Source organism: Protopterus annectens, chromosome 14.part0 (assembly GCF_019279795.1).
Source record: "Protopterus annectens isolate FY-2018-M chromosome 14.part0, PAN1.0, whole genome shotgun sequence".
Lineage (NCBI taxonomy): Eukaryota > Metazoa > Chordata > Ceratodontiformes > Protopteridae > Protopterus > Protopterus annectens.
Window position 1 is genome coordinate 244157195 of NC_056748.1, and position 26105 is coordinate 244183299.

At 40.7% G+C, this 26105-nt stretch overlaps 1 protein-coding gene across 1 annotated transcript in view; it reads left to right on the forward strand.

Moving 5' to 3' along the window:
• The window catches only part of LOC122788646 (PDZ domain-containing protein 8-like), a 753792-nt gene extending 728946 nt beyond the window's left edge, over positions 1 to 24846 (forward strand). The window contains exon 4 of the mRNA XM_044055544.1: positions 22016 to 24846. Coding sequence (XP_043911479.1) covers positions 22016 to 24216 — 2201 coding nt within the window. The 3' untranslated portion in view covers positions 24217 to 24846. The remainder of the gene's footprint in view (positions 1 to 22015) is intronic.
• Positions 24847 to 26105: the final 1259 nt, after the last annotated feature.

Below are 26105 nucleotides of genomic sequence, written 5' to 3' on the forward strand. Positions count from 1 at the left end.
TATATAAATGTGACTTGCAAGCAAAAATCAACTGTTGAACAAAGCTTGTATCTACCACTTTAAAATTGCTATCATCACATAACAACAGCATCATTCTATCATTATATAACATTGTATCCATTACCACTATAGCCCCACCTTTATCTGCTTGTTTAATAATAATTTCATTTTTTTCATTCGGTTCTTTCAGAGCTAGATTCTCATTTTTACTTAAATTATAAAATTTATGTTGGTTATCTGTATTAAACATTTCATACAATTATTTTTCACACATTGTTTGAAAATCACTTAGGAGGGGGTATGCTATTAGATATAAAATAACTTTTGCGTTTACACTTAGGTATATCCACAGCAGTAACATTGTTTTAAAAAGAACTTTTAAGTTAAGATCTCTAACAAACATTCTTAGATCTGTAAGGGCTTCACTGATATCACCATTTACAAGAAGGCACAAAATTCAAGCCCCTAGATAAAACTTTATACATATCAGAAGTCAAAGTAAAGCTAAAAGGATTCAGAACATAGCATTGCCACCTATTCATTTTTTCCAGACTATCCAGAAATCAGACCGATTGTCTGGTAGTCCATAAAACACTGTGCAAACTCTGGTGTTCCATTTAAAAAAGAAGCAGAATATCAGAGTTTGTTAACTTGGTAGATTTACTATGCTTTTTTACTGAAAAGTATATTAAATCAGTAGAATGAAGACATCAGGAACGCAAAAAGAGGGCGTTTCTCCTCAACTGATGATGGAAGTGATGTCATAAAATTGTCAGAAAATGGGTAGGACAGGGAGGAAGAGGGTGGGGTTATGGGAGGTGCAAGGGGGTGTGTTCTTGGTCCAGTTTTAGCAGCAGTGAAAGGTGACAACCCTATCAAAACACCATTCTACTTGGCTGTTGAGTTCATTTTGTTGTCTGTTTGACTTCTAGTGTTTAGATAAACAGTCTGAGTTGGTTGCTTCGTCCTACTGTCTAAACTTCTTACTGAATTGGATCTTTTTCGAAAGGCAACTCTCTCTGGCATTTGGACAGTCATTAAAAATATGCTGTAGTAGTTTTCATTCCATCTGAAGAATTTTCAGATACAGCTGGAGTAACAGAGGCATCAGAAACACAGGTCACTTTCTGATTCAGGACTTCCTTGCTTGGAGGTATAATGACATCATGCTGAGCATTTAAAATGTCTGTTCCCATGGGCAAGACTATTCAAAGATGTGCCTCCCTCTTTCATCTGTTATTCATCCTTTCTCATCCTCTGATTGGCTGAACCAGTGGCTATATTTTTGAACTCATTTCTTGGCCAAGAGAATATACAGCCATTCTTAATGTCATTATAGTCACTAGTACATTTTCTCTTTTGTAAAGAAATGATATTTATTTCATATTTAGACAGAGCATTCAGTATGTTCTTATAAATGGAACTGGTTGCTGAAAATTCAGCAAAAGAGCCTTTTCTGCTTTCAAGGAGAATAATATCAGACATCAGCAGCCTCTCAGGCTGAGAGAATTATGCATTCATTAAATTCATGTAGTTTTGCTTAACTTAAGGTTAAGCTCTTGCCACTTCTTTAAAAAGTTCTGATAAGTATTACCATAGGTAGGCATTTTTGTAATACCGTGACCACAAGGAACAATACTCATTGCTGAATATGCATTAAAACTTAATCTCTGCCATTGAAACATTTTATACAGCTAGACGTTCTTTTCTAACAGTTTGATATCTGATAAAATAGACAGTGGCATAGCATTACCGGAATTCTCATTAGGTCCAGTGGATGCAGATTGTTGCAAGTTTAAAATAAATGGATTTCCTTGTACCTTCAGCAGGTTCTTCAGTTTATCACTGGCTCTAGAAGAAACAGAAGGAGGCTGCGCTTCTCCCATTGTGCTAGATGGTTCCAATACCACAAAGACAAAGCAAAAAAATGAACTGGTAAACACCCAGTATAGAGTTCCAAACAAAATAGTCCAAGAATAAAAAGCAAAAGGAACTCACAAAGTTATGTTAAAATGGGTTTAATAGCAAAGCTTTTGAGATAAAACTCTTCATTGCTTAAAATCATACCAAAACACATTTTATATATACACCACATGAACAAATTCAAACCAACAGAAGTGCAGTAACAGTAAAATAATTAAAATAAACAACTGAGTGCTTGTTTCATGGAAAAAGAGACCTTCTCTTAAGAACTGGTTTTAAACTCACAGTATCATTCAGCCCAATAATAATAAATAACTGTGCTGTATGATGCAGATGGAAAGAAAGTGAAATTATATAACTAAGTATGCCTTGAAAAAACTTTATTCCTAGTAAAAAATGTGGAAACTTTTCACTTGAGAAATCCAGCAGCTGGATAAAATAAGCATCCAGTAAACCCAGGTGATGGTTGTGTAATGCAAGTGACTAGAAGCTGTGTGGACTAGTGGAATGACTAATTATGATAGATGAACATTGTGCCTCTTCTGAGGTCAGGAGTAAGGTGCTTCAATGACAGAAACTGAGACAATGGCAATAGTTACTACTTTGTGTGTTTATGTGTCAGCTTAATGAAAAAACACATTATCTTTCCAACAGAGAGAATAGCCTGGCACAACATTATGACACATGATACCAATTAGAGCAAGAAATCTGGACAAAGCCGTATATATAAAAGGGGACAATTTTTAAATATTGCTCTTATAAACTTAGTTGATATAATGACAGGTTTTGCATTAGCATGAATTTTTATGAAGGGTATGAAGTCTGAAACTTTAATGTCTGTCGTTATTTTCTAACTTCAGTGTTTAATGATTTGCCACTAATTTGCCAGAAAACCACAATTTTATGAAAAACAGACCAAAAATATGAGGCAGAAATCTGAACAGTTGAGGAGTATGCCGTGAAACATGGCATCCCAAAAAAAAAAAAAAAACTACATGCCACCCTGATGAGTCTTCACTGAAAGAACAGTGATATTTCTTACTGGTTTATAGGATGTTAGTTTTAGATTGCTTTCATTGGATAAGTGAAATCTGGATTTTAATTCTGATATCCTATAGAAAACCTTCTTTGTAGGAAATATTCGTGGTCCTCAGTGCTCAAAAGTATGGTTCCAGTTGTTTCAGCTAGAATGTTAACCGCAAACTGTTATAGCTCTAGTTAGGTCCTACCACGTCATCTCTTCATGCTAACCAGCAGTAACCCTTTTGTTTCTTATCTTTAGCACCTTTAAAACAAGCTTATTATTTGGATGTGACAGGTGAATTTTCCAACTTGTCCACCTTACTGCTCAGGAAGAAATGTGCTCTCCCTATACATATTTGTTTTGTTACTTCAGAACATTTCTGCATCAACATTATCCTTCATTGATGACTAAATTAACTTCCTGACACACTGTTTTAGCAACTGATTGATACTGTTGCAGGCAGACTTGTGTGCAGTTAAGGTGCACTTTCTGTGCACCAATATGTGAATATTGCATGACATAACACTGTTAAAACATTTTATAGTGTAATATCATCTCTCTGACACTTAATTCCAGCAAGCCTAGAATAAAAATATCTGTGTCCAAAAAAATTATTGTAATAAGTATTCCTGAGCATTTTAAAAGACATCTTTCTGCCCTCCACTATGCACTGTTTTGTACTCTAACTTTTGTGGGGTTTTTTCTCTATCTATTAATCAGTGACTTATGCCAGAAATAGCTAATATGACTGGTTGACATGTATAGGTAACTAGATACGTTTTTACTGATGTGAGGTTACTTTAATAGCTTAAATCACATTTGCATTCCAGAAATTAGCATGCACAAGTAAGATCCATCCAGTGACTATCAGTAACAATGCCCAGACCATATAGTTATTTTACATGTTAAAGAATTTCCCAGTGCCAGGGAAACACTAGCATGAGGACCCTCTTGAGCATTACTATTTTGATATCAAGCTTCAGTCACCCATCAACTGATGTTGTAAGACCATCCTGAAACTGTTGTCTTCCACCATTAACTCTATCTCTTCCACAACTGTACTCATGGAAAATATGCACTAGCCAGTGTAACCCTGTGACCCCCCCCCCCACCCACACACACACACACACACAAAACCCTTACGTCATTACATAGCTTCAGGGTCTGTCATACTTGCATTTCAGCAGTTTCTCAGCGTCACTGGAATCACCTGGGTACATCTTAGTTTGAAATATGAAAATTAAAAACCTTCTTCATAGCTCTTCTTCATTATTTTTGTGTGGATGTTCATCATGCTCTTAGTGGGTTTCTTGTAGATCGATCATCAAAGAGAGACATAGGTGCATAGGTAGGTACTAGGCTATCTGCCCGAAGGCATTTATAAGCCTAGCCAGAATGTGTCGGCTTTCGCCATTCCCTTAGATTAGTTCCCTGTGCCTGTGTCCAGCAGAGCCACTGAAGTGATCCCCGGGGTAAACTTTCTGTTTCCCTTCCACTCGTCAAGGTTTCTTTTGAAGAGTGTTAGTGAGGAACTCTGTCTAATGTAGATTGGAATCTTGTTCCAAAGCATGGGAAGTCTCTGGGACAGGAATCTATCCCCCCAGCACGTCCTATTTATAGTTGTGGTGAGGTTTAGATCCCTAGAGCATGTGGCTCAAGGGGATAAGGTTTTCTTTAGGTGAAGCATGTCCATTAATTCTGGGTTGGACATGGCCTTGTATGTCAGGCAGAGATCACCTCTGAGTAGGCGTTATGCAACCAAGTACAGCTGGAGTTTCTTCAGTCGAGCTGCATTTAGGGCATCTGAGACCAGTGATCCTCTTGGTGAGGTACTTCTGTGGTCTTTCCAGCTGTTGCAGGTGTCTTGTGAGGTACGTCCCAAATGGGGAGTTGTACTCTATGATGGGTCTGATGAGTGATGAGTAGAGGGGCACAATGACTTCTTTTGATCTAGATGCGAACTCTTTTGTGATTAGATGGGCCACGTAGAAGGATTTTCTAACCACTTTGGCAATGTGATTATCAAAGGTGAGATTACTATCTACTTGGGTCCCCAGATCCCTTATTACATCTTCCTTATTTAGGGGACTACCACCTGTGTGGTAGTTTGTGGGTACTTTGTTTTTTCCAAAGGGGATGACTATGCACCTTTTGGCATTTAGCTTGAGGCCATGATTTTGACACCAGGTATCCATCTCAGTGAGACCCTTTTGGAGGATGTCTGTGTCAGCCAGAGAGTCAATTATAGCCCCTAGTTTGCAGTTTTCTGCGAACTTGGTCAGCCATAGTCCTCCTGTGCTTGCCTGCACCTCTGAGAAGTATATGCCGAACAGGAGGGGTCCTAGGACTGAGCCCTGGGGAACACCACTTGTAACCGGTTTAGAGTCGGACCTAGCTCCCGCAACTTTCACCATGTGGGTTCTGTCCATGAGCCAGTTGGCAACCCATCTTGTTTATGTTCAGGTTGGTGAGCTTGTCTATAATACCAGAATGGGGAATAGTGTTGAAGGCCTTTGCTAGGTCTAGGTAGACTGTTTGTACCAACTTTCCCTTATCTATAGCCTTGGTAACTGTCTCAAAGAAGTCCATCAGGTTTAGGAGGCATGATCTGCCCTTAACAAAGCCGAACTGGGTAGGGTCCAGTGTTTGGAGGTTCGCACTGTCTCTTTTAATGAGTTCCATGATGATGAGCTCCATAGCCTTGCAGACCAAGTTAGTCAGGCTTATAGGGCGATAGTTCACGGGGTCTGATGTGGCACCACCTTTGTGGAGCGGAATAACCGTTGCTAAGTGCCACTCTCTGGGTACATAGCCTGTGGAGAGGCCGAGTTTGAACAGTGTGTTTAGCTGAGGGATTAGTTCGTCTTTGAGCTCATGTAGGACGCAGCCTGGGACACCATCCGGTCCCATTGATGCTGTGCTTTTGGCTTTGGAGAGAGCTGCTTTAACCTGAGTGTCTGTGATTTCCGGGACTCTACATTCTTCTGGTATGGTTATAGGCCCTTTTGGGGGTGAGGGGGGGTGACATTTGCACGGAACCTGTCTGCCAGGATGTTGGCGATATCAGTCAGTTGAATGTATTTTGTGCCATTCTGCACTAACTCTGAGCAGATCTGAGCATTGCCACTTAGATTCTTGACATAGCTAATGAATGCCTTGTGGTTATCCTTGGAGTCCCTGGCAATTTTTCTTTCGGAGCTCACCTTGGATGATTTTATGAGGGATCATAGTTTCTTCCTGATACTGATCAGGGATGTCTTCCCTTCTTGGGATTTTACTCTTTCCTGTACTAGTTTCCTCCTTCTGCTGTATAACTTGTTTATGGCAGGAGTCACCAGACTGGTTTCCTTTTCTTGGAGGAGTGAGTCTTGGTTTTGTTTGGGATAGCATGATCCATGCATTCTTGTAGGTGCCCATAGAATGCATTAGTAAAGGATTTTGCAGATTGGACAGCATTATCCTTTAGCATAGGGGCTTTGAAACTTTCCACTTCAATCTTAAGTAACGTGAAGTTTGCTTTTGAAAAGTTTTTCACAGTGGTTTCCTTGTCAGGGGGTGGGGGCGGAATGTGGATATCCAAAGTGATTTGTTTATGGTCAGATCTAACCAGCGAGGGGTTGACCTCCAGTGTGGAACAACGGTCGTCCGTGTTGGTGATGACCAGGTCCAATATGTTGTCACCTCTGGTGGGAGTGTTGACCAGTTGAACCAGGGCGTTTGAGTTTATAAATTCTAAGAAATGTTGGGCAAGGGAGTTAGTACTAGAGTAGTTCTCCCAGTTGTTTGGGTAATTGAAATCACCCAATATTAGGGTGTTTGGTAGGACCTTTATGTTTCCCAGTTTTCCAGAAACGTGGAATGGGGGTCCTGGGATACGGTGGGTGATCTATAGCAAGCTACAATTTGAATTGCAGTTTTGCCCATTGTTAGTTGCACGTGGATGATCTCTGAAACATCGTGCTGTGCCACTAATCTGGAGGTGTGGGTATCCTTGATGAATATGGATATGCCCCCACCTTTTGTATTTCGGTTCGGGTTCTGTGGCTGAAATGTATGGTATGAGTTGTAGCCTGGTAGTGCTGAGGTGCTGTCTGGAGCCTTGAACCAGGTTTATATCGATTTTCTCCATACTGAGGAGTGCCTCGAGTGCGTACATTTTGAGGTTTAGACTTCTGGCATTGAGTAGCATTACCCTCAGTTTTTGTTACTTGTGCTATTTATGGTGGTGGGTTTGTCTTTTGAGCCTTGTCTAAAAAAGGCACTATGGGGGTGGCAGGAGCCTTGGCCAGTATTCGAAAGCCTAAGGGTGGCAGGTGCAAGCCGTCTCTAACAATGCAGCGTGGCTTGTTGAGCATGTCATCCCAGGTGGACAGACACTAGATCCCCTTTGAATGACACCAGAAACTTAGCCAACTGTTGAAATCGAGAATTTTTTCTTTATACCGTGGTATCATTCTTGGTGAGGGCAGGATGCTACTCAGGGTCAGGATCATACCGGCCTGGGCTACGTGATAAGAGAGCTCTTCCACATCTCTTTTCATGTAGTCCAGGGAGGTACGGCTCAGGTCATTCACACCAACATGGACAATGACAGAGTCATATTTGTACTTGTTCTGGAGTGACCTGAGTGTTTGTGTTATGTGGCAGATCCTGGCACCCGACAGGCAGCTAACAGTAACCTTGTCCTTATTCAACCTAGTGAGTGGGACGTCAGTGTGCCTGAGTATAGAGTCACATATTACTAGTATGTTGGGTATGTTATTTTGCCTTAATGGCTGTGATTGCATGGCACACTGGTTTTGTGAAGTATGTGTTTCATGGTTTGTGTTGGGGGGTGGAGGTTGCTTGGATGTTTGCTTTGGAGGTCTCTGTTACTTTTGGAGATTTTTATTTAGGGCCTCCGAGTATGTTTTCATGTATGTATGTGTGTTTTTTGCCAGTGCTGGTTTAATTGGTCTATGTGAGACTGGTGGTGTGATGCAAGTATTTCCCTTCTCCTCTTGACTGTCTGATCCAGTCTTGGGTTGAGAGAGCTTAGCCTCCAATTTGACTGTATAATTGCATCTCTCGCATGTATTAGTGTTTGGTGGTAGGAGGAGATGGTTGTTACATCTTCTAGTATATCCCATAATTCTTGCTCCCTAAACTGGGCTGGTTACATCATTGACACTGCAGAAGAAAAATTGAAATTTGCAAGTCAGTACTTCTAAGAAAAACATCATTGGGTGGAGTCTCAATAAACTTTATCAATGATCCTTCCCTACCAGCGACAGACTACAGTTCCCATCATGTATGGGAAACAGTTTTCATAAAGCAGAATAGACCCACAATGGATGACTTTTTGTTATGAAGAACAGAATCAGTACCTGTACAAAAAAATACCTTGAAATGCCAAGCAAATGTCATGACATCACACACTGACCAGGAATTATCCATCCACCCCATGCTTCACAGTTCTTTTCTGCCAAATGTATATACCAGGGACACTCCCTGATGACCTCATTGATCACTTTCTTACCTTTATAGTTAAACACAAAACCAGTCATCCCTACCAGCCCACCTATAAAGCAGTTAGAAATAATAAGAGCTTTAATCCTACCAAGTTTCAAGATGAGCTGAAATCATGCAACTGGTCTACCCTAAAATGCCTACCCCTGGATGAAGCTGTTGCTTACTTTAACAATAAATTCCTTACCATCCTTAGTTCTCATGCTCCTATTCCCTCCATTAGGACCAAAACAAAAATTGCACCATGGGTCTGTAAAGATACCAAATCAAAAATCATACTCAGAAACAAGGCATGGGCCATATGGCATTCCACTAAAGCCCCTCTAGATCAATTTAAACACCGGCAATTAAGGAATGAGACAAAAAGATCCATTTTATTAGATTAAAAAAACTTCTACTTCCATCTCCACCAGATAAATCAAAATAACCCACAAATGTTTTGGGCAGGTATAAACAAACTACTGCATCCAGGGCAAACCAACACACCAACTCCCTCAGCCTCTCCTGATAAGCTACCAGAGGATGTAGCTAATACCTTCAATAGTTTCTTCACTGAGACTATCCAGGCCCTAGTTAGCCAGCTGCCTCAGGGTTCCTGTAACATACAGGTTGCCATTCCCACTACCCTGCACTCCTTTAGTTTCCAACCAGTCTCTACATCTTTTATTCGCACCCTAATCAAAAAATTAAAACCTACTACCCTGTCTGTGGATCTTCTCCCTGCTGAGTATCTGCAAAAAGCTGCAGATGCCATAGCATATCCCATCTCCATTCTAATCAATCGTACCATATCTGAAGCTACAGTCCCATCCATCTGGATGGATTGTAAGCTCCTGAGCCCCCCCAAGCCTTTCTGTGTTGGAGGGAAGCCTGCTAGTTTATCAGTGGGAGTGGTAAGCACTAGTAACCTATCTACCACATAAGAAGTGGTTTCTGGCCCAGAAATTGTAGTTATTGGCCGTTTGGGCAATTCTTCCATATCTCTCAACTTTCTGATTTAAAAGCCCGCATTTGCACTTGTTTCTTTCCTGTAACTAGTCTAGTGCAGATACAGATTCTTAGTTTTAGCACTTGAATTTTCTTATTTGTGCTCAGCACTTGTTCAGAACTTGTAAGCACTAAATAAGCTGCAAATTACTACAGCACTCAACCTTCCTCATTACCTAGAGGAAAACAGTTTTTGTACTTATTTTCCTCACTTGCTTAGAGAAAAACAGCTCTTGTACTCACTTTCCTCACTTGTCTAAAGGAAAATAGTTTTTTATTCAGACATGTTCAAGGGTCAGCTCCCAGTGTTCTCTTCTGTCTATCTGATGAATCTGGGCATCTTGGGGCAATGTAGCAATTGCCTCATGTACACAGACAACCCTCTTCTCCTACCACCCAACACTACAACCTGTGAGAGATGCACTTATCTAGCCAAACTGGAGGTAAAGCTCTCTCCAACCAAGACTAAACTTGACAGTCAAGAGGAGAAGGTAAACACTTGCACCACACCACAGTCATCCCATAGTCCCACTAATCCTACACCACCAAAATCCGCAAATAGAAACACAAAAACATTCACAGAGGCTCTTAGTAATAATCTGCTCAAGCAACAGAGACCTCCAAAGCAGAAATGCAAGCAACCTCCACCCCCCAACACAACCCAAATGACACATAGCCCACAAACTCAGTGTGCCACTCAACCACAGCCCAAAAGACAAAATAATGTACCCAACACACTAGTCATAGGTGACTCTGTAGTCAGGTACACTGATATCCCACTCACCAGGCTAAACAAGGAGAAGGTTACTGTCAGATGTCTGTCCGGTGCCAGGTTTGCCACATAACCCACGCACTCAGGTCGCTCCACAACAAGTACAAATATAACTCTGTCATTGTCCATGTTGGTGTGAATGACCTGAGACATTCCTCCCTGGACTACATGAAAAGAGACATGGAAGAAATCTCTGATCTTGTAGCCCAGGCAGGTATGACCCTAGCCCTGAGTAGCATCCTGCCATCGCCCAGAATGATACCGCAGTACAAGGACAAAATGATTGACTTCAGCAGTTAGCTAAGCTTCTGGTGTCATTCTAAGGGGTTCCAGTATCTGTCTGCCTAGGACGGCATGGTCAACAGACTATGATGCTTTGCCAGAGATGGCCTGCACCTGTCACCCCTGGGATTTCGGATACTGGCTAAGGCTGTTGCCGCCCCTATAGTGTCTTTTTTAGGCAAGGTTCAAATGACAAATTCACCACCACAACAGGAACAGGCAAGCAAAAACTAAGGGTAATGCTACTTAATGCTAGAAGTCTAAATTTCAAAATGCACTCCCTCGAGGCACTCCTTAAAATGGAGAACATTGATATCTGTGCAGTGACTGAGACCTGGTTTAAGGCTCCAGAGAGCATCCCTGCATTACCAGGTTATAATTCATACCACACTTTTCGGCCATCTAACCTGGACCGGAACACCAAAGGTGGAGGTGTGTCCATATTCATTAAGGATATCCACACCTCCAGGGTAGTTGCTCAGCATAATGCATCCAAGGATATCCAAGTGCAACTAACTCTGGGCAAAACTGCAATCCAAATTCTAGCTTGCTACAGATCCCCCACCATGCCCCAGGATTCCCACTTCTCTTTTCTTGATATACTGGAAAATATTATGGTCCAACCAAACACCCTAATAATGGGTGATTTCAACTACCCCACCATTAACTGGGAAAACTACTCATATACCATCTCCTTCACTTAACACTTTCTGGAATTCATAAATTCCAATGCCCTGGATCAACTTATCCACACCCCCACCAGGGGCAACAATATCCTAGACTTGGTAATTACCAACATGAGTGACCGGTGTTCCACACCAAAAGTCAACTCCTTGTTGGTCAGATCCGACCATAAGCTAACCACCCCAGATATCCACATCCCACCTCCACTCCCCATTAAGGAAACCACAATAAAAAATTTCTCCAGTGCCAGCTTCATGCTTCTTAAGACAGAAGTGGTGAACTTCATGACACCCATGCAGATGGACAATACAGTTACAACTGCTGAATCCTACACAAATGCACTCTATAAGCACTTACACAAATGCATGGATCGTGCTATCCCAAACAGAACCAAGACGCTATCCTCCAAAAAAAGGAAGCCAATTTGGTGGTCCCCTGCCATAAACAAACTCTACAACAGAAGGAAGAAACTGTTGCAAAAGAAAGTAAAATCCCATGACTGGAGGAGCTCCCTGGTCAGCCTCATTAAGAAGCTGAGATCCCTTATAAGACCATCCAAAGCTAGCTATGAAAACAAAATCTCTGCTGATTCTAAGGACAACCACAAAGCATTTTATAGCTATGTCAAGAATCTCAATGACAACACCCAAATCTGCTCTGAGTTTACAGCACAATGGCATGAAAATTACAGAACCAACTGATATTGCCAACATCCTGGCAGATAGGTTCAGTGCTAACTTTGTCCCCCCTCTCACCCCCTAAAGGGCCCATATCTATACAGGAAGAATGCACAGTCCTGTAATCACAACTACGCAGGTAAAAGCTGCACTCTCTAAACCCAAAACCACAGCATCCATGGGTCCGGACAACATCTCAAGCTGTATTTTACACGAACTTCAGAACGAACTGGCTCCCCACCTAAGCACCATGTTCAATCATAGCCTCACGTCAGGCTTTGTGCACACTGAATGGCGCACAACAACAGTTATCCCACTCCACAAAGGGGGAAGCCAACACTGATCCCAGGAACTATCGCGCTGTTAGCCTGAAGACATCGGTAACCTCCAAAGTCTGGATCCCACCCAGTTCGGGTTTGTGAAAGGCAGATCATGCCTCCTGAATCTGATCAACTTCTTTGAGGCAGTCACCAAAGCCGTAGACGAGGGTAAGGTGGTTCACACAGCCTATCTTGACCTCGCCAAGGCTTTCGACACCATCCCCCATTCTGGAATTATAGCTAAACTCACTAAACTAGGTATAAATCCCTACGTCACAAGATGGGTTGCCAACTGGCTCACTGACAGAACCCACACTGTAGAAGTTGCAGACTCCAAGTCTGACTTCAAACCAGTGACAAGTGGAGTACCACAGGGTTCTGTCCTGGGGCCTCTCCTGTTTGGTATCTACTTCTCTGAAGTACAGGCTAACACAGAAGGCCTTTGGCTAACAAAATTCGCAGATGACTGCAAACTAGGAGCCATAGTCGAGTTCCCAAATGATGTGGACATCAAACAGAAGGGCCTCACTGAGACAGATGCCTGGTGTCAGAGCCATGGTTTCAAGCTCAGTGCCAAAAAGTGCATTTTCATCCCATGAACTACCACATAGGCAGCAGTCTACTTAATGCCGAATGTGTGATAAGAGACCTTGGGACCCAGGTGGACAGTATTCTCTCCTTTGAGAATCACATCGCCACAGTAGTCAGGAAATCCTTCTACGTGGCACACCTCATCACAAAACGGTTCTCATCCAGGAAAAAAGAGGTAATTGTTCCCCTCTACTCGACACTCATTAGACCCATTATAGAGTACAACGCCCCTTTTGGAATGAACTTCACAAGACATCTGCAGCAGCTGGAAAGACCACAGAAGTACCTCACAAAGAGGATTACTGGCCTCAAACAGATGCCCTGCACTGACCGTCTCAAAAAAACCTAGCTTAACTCTGTAGCATATCGCCTACTCCCAGGTGATCTCTGCCTAACATATAAAGCTATGTCAAACCCAGAGCTGTTGAACATGCTACACCTAAAAAATCCCAATCCGTCTGAGCTACATGCTCTAGGGACCTAAACCTTGTCACCACAATAAACAGGACATGCTGGAGGGATAGATTCCTGTCCCAGAGACTTCCCATACTCTGGAACAAGCTACCCATCTATGTCAAGCAAAGTTTCTCATTAGCACTCTTCAAAAAAAATCTTGATGAGTGGATGGGAAATAGGAAATACATCCTGGGGATCACTTCTGTGGCTCTGCTTGACAGAGACACAGGAAAATAGCTTTCTTGGGTGGCGTAAGCCAAGGAACCTTGTTAGCTAGGCTTACTTAGGCCCTTCGGCCAATAGTCTAGTACCTACCTATGAACCTAAATATCTCATATCATACCCCTTCATAAAGGTGGTAGCTGTACTGAACGATCTAACTTTAGACCCATAGCTATCTTGTCACCACTAGCTAAAATTATGGAAAAGTGCATCCATAAACAGCTACTTCACTATCTAATTCAGAACAACCTACTGGCTAACTCTCAGCATGGCTTTAGGCCACATCATAGTACCACCTCAGCCCTCCTCACCTTCTCCAATGCTATAAACTGTAACAGGAACAACAACAAATTATCCTCGGCCCTTTTTTTGGACCTCTGAAAGGCTTTCAGCATGGTTAATCACCAACTATTCATCTACACCCTGAAAAAAAGTTCTTTAGACAAGCACTGTCTCCACTGGTTCCAATTTTAGCTGTGTGATAGACAACAAGCCGTCGTATGGCAGAATAAACTATCCAACCTCCTACCCAACTCCCTAGGTGTCCCACAGGGGTCTATTCATGGACCTCTTTTGTTTTCCATTTTCATTAATGACCTCCATACTGTCATCCCAAAACCAAACTGCATTCAATATGCAGACGACTCCATCTTGATTTGTCCTGCCACAACCCAGCCAGATTTGCAGACAGTAACTCAGAATATTTTTAACATAGTTGAAAATTGGCTTTCTGATCGTCGTCTGATTTTAAACCCCAAGAAAACTAAGCTACTATTTTTCTTCGCCACTCAAAAGTCCTCAGTATTATCCTTCTCCATTAAGTCTAATAATGGGACCATAATCTCCCCAGATGTCTATAGAAAACGCCTAGGTGTCATCGTAGGTAACAATCTTAAATTTCATATGCATGTCAATAAAACTATCAAAATCATTAATAAAAAACTTGATTCAGTGTATAGGATTAAACCATTCCTAACCTCACATGCTAGAACTGCCACTGCCCACACACATCTACTCTCTACCCTTTTCTATGCCTCCCCTCTACTTATCAACTTAAACAAAATTGATCTTAACAAATTCTCAAGCTGCTGTAATCACATAGCTAGATTTTCCACTGGCTTGCCCTACAGAACACATCACTGTACAAACCTAAATAATCTTGGTTGGCTAGAACTGCCCAGGCTAATTCAATACAACCAACTTATAGTGGCTCATAAAGTACTTTATCAACGTGAAAAAACACCTGCACTTAAAAACATTATCAACTCCTAATGCAACCCCAGACCACTTCGCTCATCAATAGACTGGTAGTGCAGACTGTCAAATCCAACAACTCAGCTGGTGACTCTGTTTGCCAACTCTTTTGGCAAAACTTGGAACTCACTGCCTGCTGACATTACTCTAGAGACAACTCTAACTCAATTCAAGAAAAAGTCTCAAGCAGTATTTCAGTTCTCATTGGTTTTGTCCTTGCTCCAAGCCTGACTAAATCTTTAGTTCTGTTTGTGTACCAATACTACTTTACTGCAATTTATTTGTGTTGTAATTTCTTAAACTATTTCATAAGTTTGTGAGATTGTATTACTTACTTGTCTCTACAGAGTCTGAAAACTCTGTTTAATTTGTAGTATGTATGTTTTCTTTTGTAACTAACTTTGGAGCTTTTCTCCCCGGGCCTCAGCTGAAAATGGACATGTATCCAGTCAGATTATCCCAGTCAACAAATGTAAAATAAAAAAAAAAAATAGTTTCACATTTTTGATCACTGCCCTACTGTATATCATTGCAAACTTTATGCTTTCAGTACTTAAAAGGTAGTGAACTTCAAATGTGACCACTGTCACCAGATGAACTGCCAGAACACACACCAGCAGGGGCAGAGCAGCCCTGACATGCTGTACCAAATGTGGCAACTCTTGCTTCGGCTGCTAGACGTATGATTGTTCCTCTCATTTTACAATTTGAAGTCCACAGTATTTCCCTTGTACTCCACACTGTTTCATTGTCTGAACATGAGTTTCAGGGAAAAGGAGCAACACTGAGACAAGCTGCTTTGATTCCTGGTGTGGTTGTCAGAATGGTATGCAGTACAAGAACATTCCAGACTGAAATAAAGAAATATCCCATCACAGACATCAGTCCCCTGACATCTGCTGCAGACCCGAATCTAAATCTGTTCCTCTTTTGACTTCTGATTGTCTCTCTTCTAATACTCCTTTTTGGGTGATTTTACTGATGTTGTGATTTGGGATGTTCAGAGACCAGATAGTAGTGAGGTGTCCATGTGTAAGACAATTTTTAATTCACTGTAAACAGACATCCCACATTTTACATTACTGCATATGGCCACCCAAGCTTCCTCAGATCTTTCTAAACCTTTTACTTCCAAAGCTAGTTATGAAAATAAAATTGCCAAAGATTCCAAAGACAACCACAAGGCATTCTATAACTATGTCAAAACTCTAAATGGCAATGCTGAGATCTGCTCTGAGCTACAACAGAATGGCATTAAATATACTGATCCCAAGGATATCCAATATCCTGGCAGATCGATTCAATGCCAACTTCATCCCCCTCTCACCCCCTAAATGGCCCATCTCAATACCGGAAGATTGCCAAATTCCGGTAATAACGGGCACACAGGTAAAAAACGCACTCTCCAAAGCTAAGAATACAGCATCCATGGGACCAGATGACATCCCAGGCTGTGTACTACATGGACTACAAAATGAACTGGCACCTCACCTAAGTGTCATGTTTAATCATACCCTCACCTCAGGCTTCATGCCTACTGAGTGGCGCACAGCTACAGTTATCCCACTCCACAAGGGGGGATCCACCTTGGATTCTAGGAACTACCACCCCATCAGTCTGACGAGCCTGATCTGCAAGGCCATGGAACGTATTATCATGGAACTTACAAACAAAGACATTGGCAACTTTAAAACACTGGACCCCACCCAGTTTGGGTTCGTGAAGGGCCGATCGTGTCTCCTGAACCAGATTGACTTCTTCGAATCAGTCTCCAGAGCCGTGGACGAGGGAAAGGCAGTCCACACCCACCTATCTGGACCTCACCAAGGCCTTTGACACCATTCCCCACTCTGGAATCATAGATAAACTTACTAAACTGCGCAATAATCCCTACGTCACTCGACGGGTTGCCAACTGGCTTACTGACAGAACCCACACTGTAAAAGTAGCTGACTCCAAATCCAGCTCCAGACAAGTGGCAAGTGGAGTACCTCAGGGTTCAGTCCTGAGACCTCTCTTGTTTAGCATCTACTTCTCTGAAGAACAGGCCAACACTAAGGGACTCTGGCTAACAAAGTTCACAGATGACTGCAAACTGGGAGCCATTATTGAATCCCCAAATGATGTGGATACTGTACAAAAGGGCCTTACAGAAACAGATGCTTGGTGCCAGAGCCATGGGCTCAAGCTCAATGCCAAGAAATGTATAGTTATCCCCTTTGGGAAAAAACATGTACCCATGAATTACCACATAGGTGGCAGTACACTAAACACCGAAAGTGTGATAAGAGACTTAGGGACACAGGTGGACAGTGTTCTCACCTTCAATAACCACATCACCACAACAGTCAGGAAATCCTTCTATGTGGCACACCTCATCACTAAGGGTTTTCATCCAGAAAAAAGAGGTAATTGTCCCACTGTACTCATCCCTCATTCGACCCATTATAGAATACAACGCCCCATTTGGTATGTAACTCTCAAGACATTTGCAACAACTGGAAAGGCCGCAGAAATACTTCACTAAAAGAATCACAGGCCTAAAGCAGATGTCTCATGCTGACCGCCTTAAAAAACTGTAAGCTATACTCTGTCGCATATCATCTACTCCGAGGCGATCTTTGCTTAACATACAAGGCCATGTCAAACCCAGAGCTGTTGGACATGCTACACTTAAAGAAATCCCAATCCCTCACAGCCACATGCTCCAGGGATGTAAACCTTGTCATCACAATAAACAAAACATGCTGGAGGGATAGGTTCCTGACCCAGAGACTCCCCAGACTCTGGAATAGACTGCCCATACATGTCAAGCAGAGCACCTCTTTGGCCCTCTTCAAAAGGAACCTTGATGATTGGATGGAAGAAAGGAAATTCACCCCAGGGATCATGTCAGTCGCCCTGCTAGACAGGGGTCCAAGGAAGTAAATAGTGTGGGAAGAAATAGCCAGAGAATTGTTATGGCTAGGCTTTTATAGGTCCTAGGGCCGATAGCCTAGTACCAACCTATGAACCTATAGATTGTCTCTTTTAGAAAGAGAAAAAAGGCATCCATCAAGTTCTGAAGAGGATGAAAAATCCTCTAGCTTATACAAACCTGATTGTATCTTCCATCCCCAGATTGGATGCTGGCTGTGAAAATAAAGATTCTTTTTTCATCTGGCTGTCTTCAGAAGAGAACATTTTTTTTGAGAGAAAGAGTTCAGTGAAGAACCTTTGTAAATGGACTTTCAAAGAATTATCATGTTCATTTCATTTTACTGTTAACACCCAGTCAGCTCTTTGGAGCATGGATACCCCACCCCTTCCACTTTTAGGTTTTCTTCAGAACAAGAAGATGACACTGTTATGGAACATTCTAGTTTCCCTGATTAATTTGCTATTTTTGTGATTACCTCTTTCATTTTTACTATTTGTGCCTCAGAAAGATCTTCATTGCTCAGCGTTTTGGAACACCATCTTGCCTGCTTGTTTGACTCTAGAGTCACAGATTCGCTTACAGTTTCATAGGTCTCTGCTGCTGCTACTACTAATACTACTAACTGTGCACAGAACTAACAGATTTGCATTCCCAAAGTGTAAACTTTTCCCTTTATTTATGGGCACTTCTCTCAGAATTAATATAAACTCATAGTGTACTTAATCTGCCTGTTCACACTACTGCTGAGCTCATTTTGTCCTGGGCATTACTCCTGCTAACAGAGGATGTGCTTTTTACATTGCTGTCCTCCCACCCCAGTTCCCCAGCTGCCCTATAGGACACCACACTTGTAGTCACCTCTGCCTCCCACAACCCACTCCCTTAAACTCACACTGACCCACTTTCTCCTTTTAATTGTCCCATATACCCACAGGGACAGCCACCTAATCCGATAAATACTCCAAGCCCTACACACTTAAATACATGAATTTCCTAAATCATCCCAGTCTAATTCAGAAAAAAAGCAATGCTGCTCTCCCCACAGTCCTAACCATCACATCCAATAACCAATGTATTACTGCTGTTACTCGTCATTGTCTGTGTACCTTGTTGCCCCCTTATTCACCCTATTTTTACTTCTCCAGTTTTTTACCCACCTTAACATCATTAATTCCACTTTCTCCCACCACTCACCCAAAATTCTTTCCATTTGTACCTTACATTCCTTGGGAACAGTACTAGACCCGATGCTCTACCTCTCCTCCAATTCACTCCAGCACAATCACTATACAACCAAAATAACCCCCTCCCCTCAAAAAAGAAAAAAAGAATTGCAATCTGGCTACCTCCACAAAGACATATCCTATTTAATCAATATTACATTGAAACGAAACATGGTCCCCACCTCCTTCAACTACTTAAACAAATGTCAAAAATCAAACTTTACCTAGATTTTACCTAGACAAACCTAAATCTGTCAGGAAGTCTAATCGACTTCCTATTTCCATTTTAGACAAAATGTTGTTACCCTGCTTTCAAATAATGTCTAGATAGTATGAGAAAATTCATTGCTACCATGCTTTCAGGATTTTCCCAAAAATAACAGCAGAACAGTAAATAACAGCAAAACGAGCGTGAAAGAAAAAAAGTGTGCATTTCTTTTGAACTGCATGTGAGCTTTAAAAAGAAGATGGTTTCTTTTCATCATCTGGTGTTGCCACCAGTAATTTTGTTTTTCTTGTATATTAAAACAGATCTAAATATAGATTCCTGTGTATCTAGTAATGGAAATCAAACCTACTGAATGTTCTTAGCACAAGTGAAGTTAATATTCTGCTTTCATTTAGCAAGTAATTATTAAACAATAATTGCACCATATTGGGTGCTGTGCAGATTAGTTTGTTGTAAAGCTACAGCTTCATGTTCCCTTTCACTATGTACCGCAGTGAATTTTCACTACTGCAGAGAATGGAAATACAACACTACTCCTCTGTACAGCAGACTGAGCCACACACTGTCCACCATATTGTCATTCACGGTTATTTGCTTTAGTAAACTGAAAAATGCCAGTTTTTTTTGTGAAAAAAAAAACCTCACCAGTGGGTCAGTTTTCCAATTCTAGAAGTTCCAAGCAGTATGCATAAAAATAAAAATGCTGCATGGGTGCATGTGTGTGACACTTGCAAGAAAACACATATTAGGCACCATGCAATCTATAAACTTCAGCTGTATAGGCATATGTGTTAGGTATGCAGTTCATATTTAAATGAGGTTAGGCAGCCTTGGGTGCAGTTTATAAACATAAAAAACTGTGGAGTACAGAGCATAGCCACGTCCTATGCCTATGTGAGTGCAAATATAGATGAAGTGCACTTAAAAGTCTATTAAATTAGTTGTACTGCAGAACTGGCAATATTTTCAGGAGCATCATCATCTGCCTTTCTGTGAAGAAAATGCCTAGAAAGTGAAAAAGTGATGTGTTCATCTGCTGCAAAGTTTAGTGATGCAACACATCTCCCTCCAGTGGGAGTCAGAAAATCACCAGATCCCTACATTTACATTCACTTAAATTAGCATTCCTCAATAATCCTGTCCTGTGAGGTGTAAATATTCATGAATTGGCTAAGACCAGGATTATGAGGTAGGAAAGAACAGATATAACAATGCATGACGTATAAATGGTTGCACTGGTTATCATACGGTTGAAACTTATTGAGAGCAGTGCATGACAGTAGCTGCAAAATACTGAGGTGATGTGAATAGATTAGAACACGTTTTGCTATGTACTGCAGTCTGCCTCTCCAGCTCCTTTGTCTTTTGTAATGCATCAAGATAGAACAGAAGTTCAGACTATGAACCACAGTATAAATAGAAGATAAATTTATGTAATTTCATTTATTCATTTTCAGACTGCAGTAAGTTTTGGTGCCCAGCTTAACAGATAACAAACTAAGAAGTTTTGGAAGTGTGACAATCATTCAAGTAACACATCTGTGAATTCTTAATGTGTCAAATAGTTTTACTAAAAAACACTTGTGTGTTCTTCCTTCGGCTTTTCCCCGGTTAGGGGTCGCCACAGCGGAACTCTGGTCCACTAATGATTAGCAGTAGATTTTTAATTTAATTTATTTATTTTTTTTACGGTGCTGAGGTGCCAGCTCGACACCTAACCTTCAACGAAGGCATGCCCATTCACGCATGTCTTCCGAACGTCACTCGACTGTGGGGGGGACATGCAGACTCCACACAGAAGGCGCTCCAGCTGAGAATCGAATGGGAGAACCTCTTGCTGTGAGGCGACAATGCTACCGCCGCACCACCGCGGCTTATTTTAGTAAAAAAAACACTGATTCACTGAAATTGAACTTGCCATTTCCCTACTATTGTACAACAATGGAGTCAGTATGTATAAGTTAGGGAGCTTGCCCCTCTGTCAAACAGCTTTCTTTTCAGTTCACTAAATGTGCTATGTGGCAAAAGTGTTTGGTACATTTAGAATTTATCAGTTTTTTTCTTTGATGAATCACTGTGAATCTGAAGTTTACTATTAAGAGTAGTGGACCTCTTCATATTAACAACAAACTGCTGAAATTAAAAATCAGAAATACAACAGGCAGAAAACTACTTGTGAGGCTGGAAATAGAATGGATTGAACAGAAAGCATGGATAGATGATTAGTGGTAAGGAAACGGGAGTAAGTAGTTGTCAGAAAAAGGTTTATAACTAGGACTCTTTCTTGTGCTACATAACTACTTTGCACCATAGCGTGTTTGCTTTAATATGTACCAGGGCATATCTCTGTGAAGAGCTAATTAGGTTAATGTCTTCTCATCCACTAATTTTACTCTTCTTTTCCTTGGCTGATAATAGTTGTTTTCAGTCCCACACTGCTGTTCTGAGTCTGCTTTGTTGAAGAGAGCAGGTTTTTTTTGTACTCTTGAAGTTGTAGTTGTGTTTCCAGCATGGATTTGGCTTTTGCACATAGTTATCTGAAGAAATGAGTACTTGATAGTATTGATTTCTGTTGGTGGCATGTCTTGTCATAAACTTATATTTCCATTTGCCGTTCTTTTTTTGTGTTTAAAGAGTTTTCAAACTGCTACACTTAGTTTACAGTCATATCACGTGAACATTGTAAGATTATTATTAGGAAATATATAAGTATTTCATATTGCTGGCATTTTAATATAACCTTGTTGATTAATCCCAGCTGCTGGGATGAGTAACATGAGCAGGTTTGCAAGCTTTTGGATGAATCTTTCTAAAGTAAAAACTAATTGGTAGGAAAATGTTATTTCTTATGTGAAGCTGTTGAAAAGATACAAAATCAGTGATAGTCATTTTGCATTAACTTGGATTGATCTGTATCCACATTTACTCTTACTTTTTTTTTCTTATTGCCTGTAGGAGTTAAAGTAACATCATCTGTGCAAGTACTAAAACTCATCAAACAGGCTGGGGACAGGGTCCAAGTTTTTTATGAGAGGCCAGTTGGGCATCAGAATCAACAGGGTGCATCAATCCAAGAAGTCATGAACCAGCTAGATGACCCCAACGATATAACACCATATTATCAGCAAAACTTTGAAGAAGATGTTGCAAGTGTGACTAGTTTAGAGTGCGCCGAATTTAAGGATGTAGAAGCTGAATTTGAGGACATTGTTTGTGATTTAAAGTTATCCAGCTCAGAAGTCAAAGAAGAAGCATTATCAGCTACAAATCAGAGTCCAAAACGCACAGTAACACCCCTCACTGCTAAACCTTCTGGGACCACATCTCCAAATCTAAATCGAAAAGTTAATCAAGCTAATCAGCCTCCGTTAAAATCACAACAGAAGGAAGCAAATAAACTAGCTCCATCCAAAAGTAATGAGCTCCAAGAAACTGCACAACAAACAAGTAAACCTTCACAAGGACAAACAAACAAACCTCCCGTGCCACCAAGACCACAACATAAACTTGCTTCATCTTCCCCTGAAGTACACAGCCCACCAGAGTCAAGCGATTTTATTTCAGAAAAAACAGAAAGGCTTCCTGTTCCTCCTCCCCTCCTTCCTCCACCTTCAAATAACGGGGAAAGGTCTGCAGAAAAAAATGTGTCAAAAAGTACTAATCAGTCTGAAGATACAACAGTACCAAAGCAGAATGCAAATAAACAAGAAATACCAAAGGACAAATTGTCTGACAACTTCATCTGCACAAAAGACAATGCGGATGACTGTCCATCATGGGAATCTTCTGAGATAACTTATCGTAATAGATATGGCAAGTGGACAAAAGCTGTATGTATGTTTGAGATTGAAAGCCAGCATAAGTACCTTAATGTTGCATTGTGGTGCAGGAATCCTTTTAAAATTGGTGATCTAATTTGTTTAGGATATGTTAGTGTAAAGATAGAAGAAATTGCTTTAGAATGTCTGTGTGTGTCTTCAATGGAAAGCCAGAGTACATTTAGATTGAATGCACCTGAACTGAAAGCAATAGTAAGTCGAACTGCTTTGCGAAGCTTATGTACCCATAAGGGATTTAACGAAAGTCTTTGTTATGGTGACATTACAATTAATTTCAGATATTTAAAAGAAGGTGAGTCGGACAATACCAGTTTTCTTTTAGAAAAGGAAAGCGATAGTGTTGTGCAAGATGAGCCCCCTGTTTTAGTTAAAGAAGAAACATTTAGTCAGACTGTAATTACAGAAAGTAAACATAGTTTTCAAGACACACAGTTTCAGAATCCAACTCACTGTGAGTATTGTAAAAAGAAAGTTTGGACCAAAGCAGCATCTCAGTGTATTCTGTGTGCATATGTGTGCCATAAGAAATGTCAGGACAAATGTTTAGCTGATAATCCATACTGTGTTGCTCCAGAGAGGAGAGTTGATTTGGAAACCAAATCACCTTTGAACAGAACAGCAGGCTTAACCAGACAAATTCTTAATACAAGCACACGTTTGTTAAATTTGCGTCAGGTATCAAAAACTCGCCTTCCTGAGCAAGGATCTGACATTGCTGAGCCATCTCCAAAGCAGACTCCAAACACTTCAGATAATGAAAGCAGTGACACAGAAACGTGCAGTGGAAATAGTCCATCTAAGCAACCAGCCAGCACAGGCTCCAAGCTGGCAAGGAAGGAAGGAGGTCTGGATGATAGTGTTTTTATTGCTGTGAAGGAAATTGGTCGAGATCTGTACAGAGGTCTGCCCACAGATGAAAGGTCCCAAAAATTAGAGTTTATGTTAGACAAACTGCAGAATGAAATTGATCAAGAACTTGAGCATAACAACTCTCTTGTAAAGGAAAAAAAGGAAACCACAGATGCACGAAAGAAGTCCCTAATTAATGCAGCGATTTCTAAATCGGGTGAAAGGCTCCAGGCCTTAACACTCCTTATGATTCATTACCGAGCAGGTATTGAAGACTTGGAGTCCCTCGAAAGTTTAGCTGCAGAACAGCAAACTAAGAAGATACTAAGGTCTCCCGAAGAACCCAGTGTTACTGATGAAGTTGATGACATTAGTTTAGTCAGTCAGGAGGCCCCTCAGATGACTGACAACATTCCCATGGAAGAGACTGCTGATCCAACAGAAACCTCATCATAGGTGCTATTGCATCTCTGATTATTTGAGCTGCTTGTTGTTACAAAGGCAAGTGTTGTATCTTGCAAGATTAATGGTTGCATAACTGAACTGGCCCAATAGACAACCAGTAACGTTATGAAGTCTTCATCACCATATATGACTGCTCTGAAATAATTCAGTGGTTACTGGTTTGTTTTAGCTTACACTTTATGTGAGTCGGTTGCCTTTTATGACACACCCTACTTGTTGATGTTATTCATCATATTTATTTTAGAACATTTATTCTATTTTAAAAAAAAAAACTTTTACAATTTACATAATTTAGTAATTCTGGTTACTGTCTGTGATGTCCTTTTACCGCACTGCTTTATGGACGTGTTCTCTTGCCACTTGAGGAGATAATTATTTTATTAAAATGTTATTTAATTACTGAATCTTTATGTTATGATACTGTTGCTGAGCCCATTGCATGTATATTGGTGGACTGAGAACTATCATCAAGGGACCAGGGATGGAGAATATTGATACTTTAAATTAATTTATCTTTGTTTCTGTATACTTTTTGCCAGGTATGTACTGTATCACAAAAACAAACACTGTGGCTAATAATTGTCTGTTGCAATTATTTAGTAAAGTTTTTTTGTCATTAAATCTTGCTTGCACTTTTCAGTTTTCTTCTACCCAGCCTTTTAATAAGTTTGACAGTCAGATGGCAAAGTCTACTAGTCATTGCTAAGAGCTGTTACTATGCCATTTTAGAGAAAGATGCATGTGAGCCTGTAGAGACTTGCTGCTTTAGAGCAGGAGGGAGGACAGATAAAAGTCAAAATGTAGTAAATATTATGTAGATTATGTCACCTGTCGGACTTTGTAATCCTTATCAGCTGTGAACTACTTCTGGCTAAAAACTTCTTCCGCACCTTAACCACAGCTCTTCATTGTTTTCATGAAAACATTCTTATTTTAATTGTAATTAAAATTTTAATTTTGTTTTTATTTTTAGATAATGTTGCCTTTCCATGTTTTATGATTAGTTACTGAAACAATGAATGTTTGACTAACATTTCTGATCTGCTTACAACCAGAAAAAGACTTAAGCATTTGTCTTTTTTGACCAGTAATTGGTTTTGCTGCTAGTTAGCATGTTTCTTTGCTAAAATTATTTTATGTTGTCATTATGTGTTTTTCTCTCCCCAGGGAACTGGGAGTGAAAGTCATACTAGCCGAAAGGTACAGTTTTCTGAGCATTCATATTAGCAGTGGGTTTCCAAGAACTTTTTTATAATTGGCATGTTAACAGAAGGGTTTTGTTTACAGTTATTATACCTAACATAAGTGTCAGAGGACCAGCCAAGAAGGGTGGAAGTTAGTTTCATCTGGCTAGATGTCTTTTCGGGTCTATGTTAAATGTTAGAACATCTAAAATGTCGAACATTACATGGTCGAGACCAAATGTTCGACATTTGGATGTTCGAACATAAAAAAAAAAAAAAAGAAAACACAGAAAAAACCACTTTAACAGTGTAAGCAGGGGGCCAAGCCCCCTGCACCCCCCACACGCCCCTACGTAAATATAACAACTCCGAGACCGCACTTCAGTGCAGAAAAGGGAAATTCTCCCTATCTGCACTGTACGGTGCCATTGAAAGTCTGTCTTTGAGCACTCAAAATTTCGAACATTTGGTCTCGACCATGTAACGTTCAAAATTTTGAGCATTCGAAGATTTGACAGGTACCCTCTTATCTTAGAGTAGGGGTTGCGTGACTTCCTCGTAAAGATGGAAAGATGGAAAAGTGTTGTTGTTAGGCCACATAATTTATTTTCACATCCACATCAGTTATTAGGATGTGAACACAGAAGTCTTTGCATGTTCCTTTCCTTGCAGTGATAATTAGCAGTATTGACTACT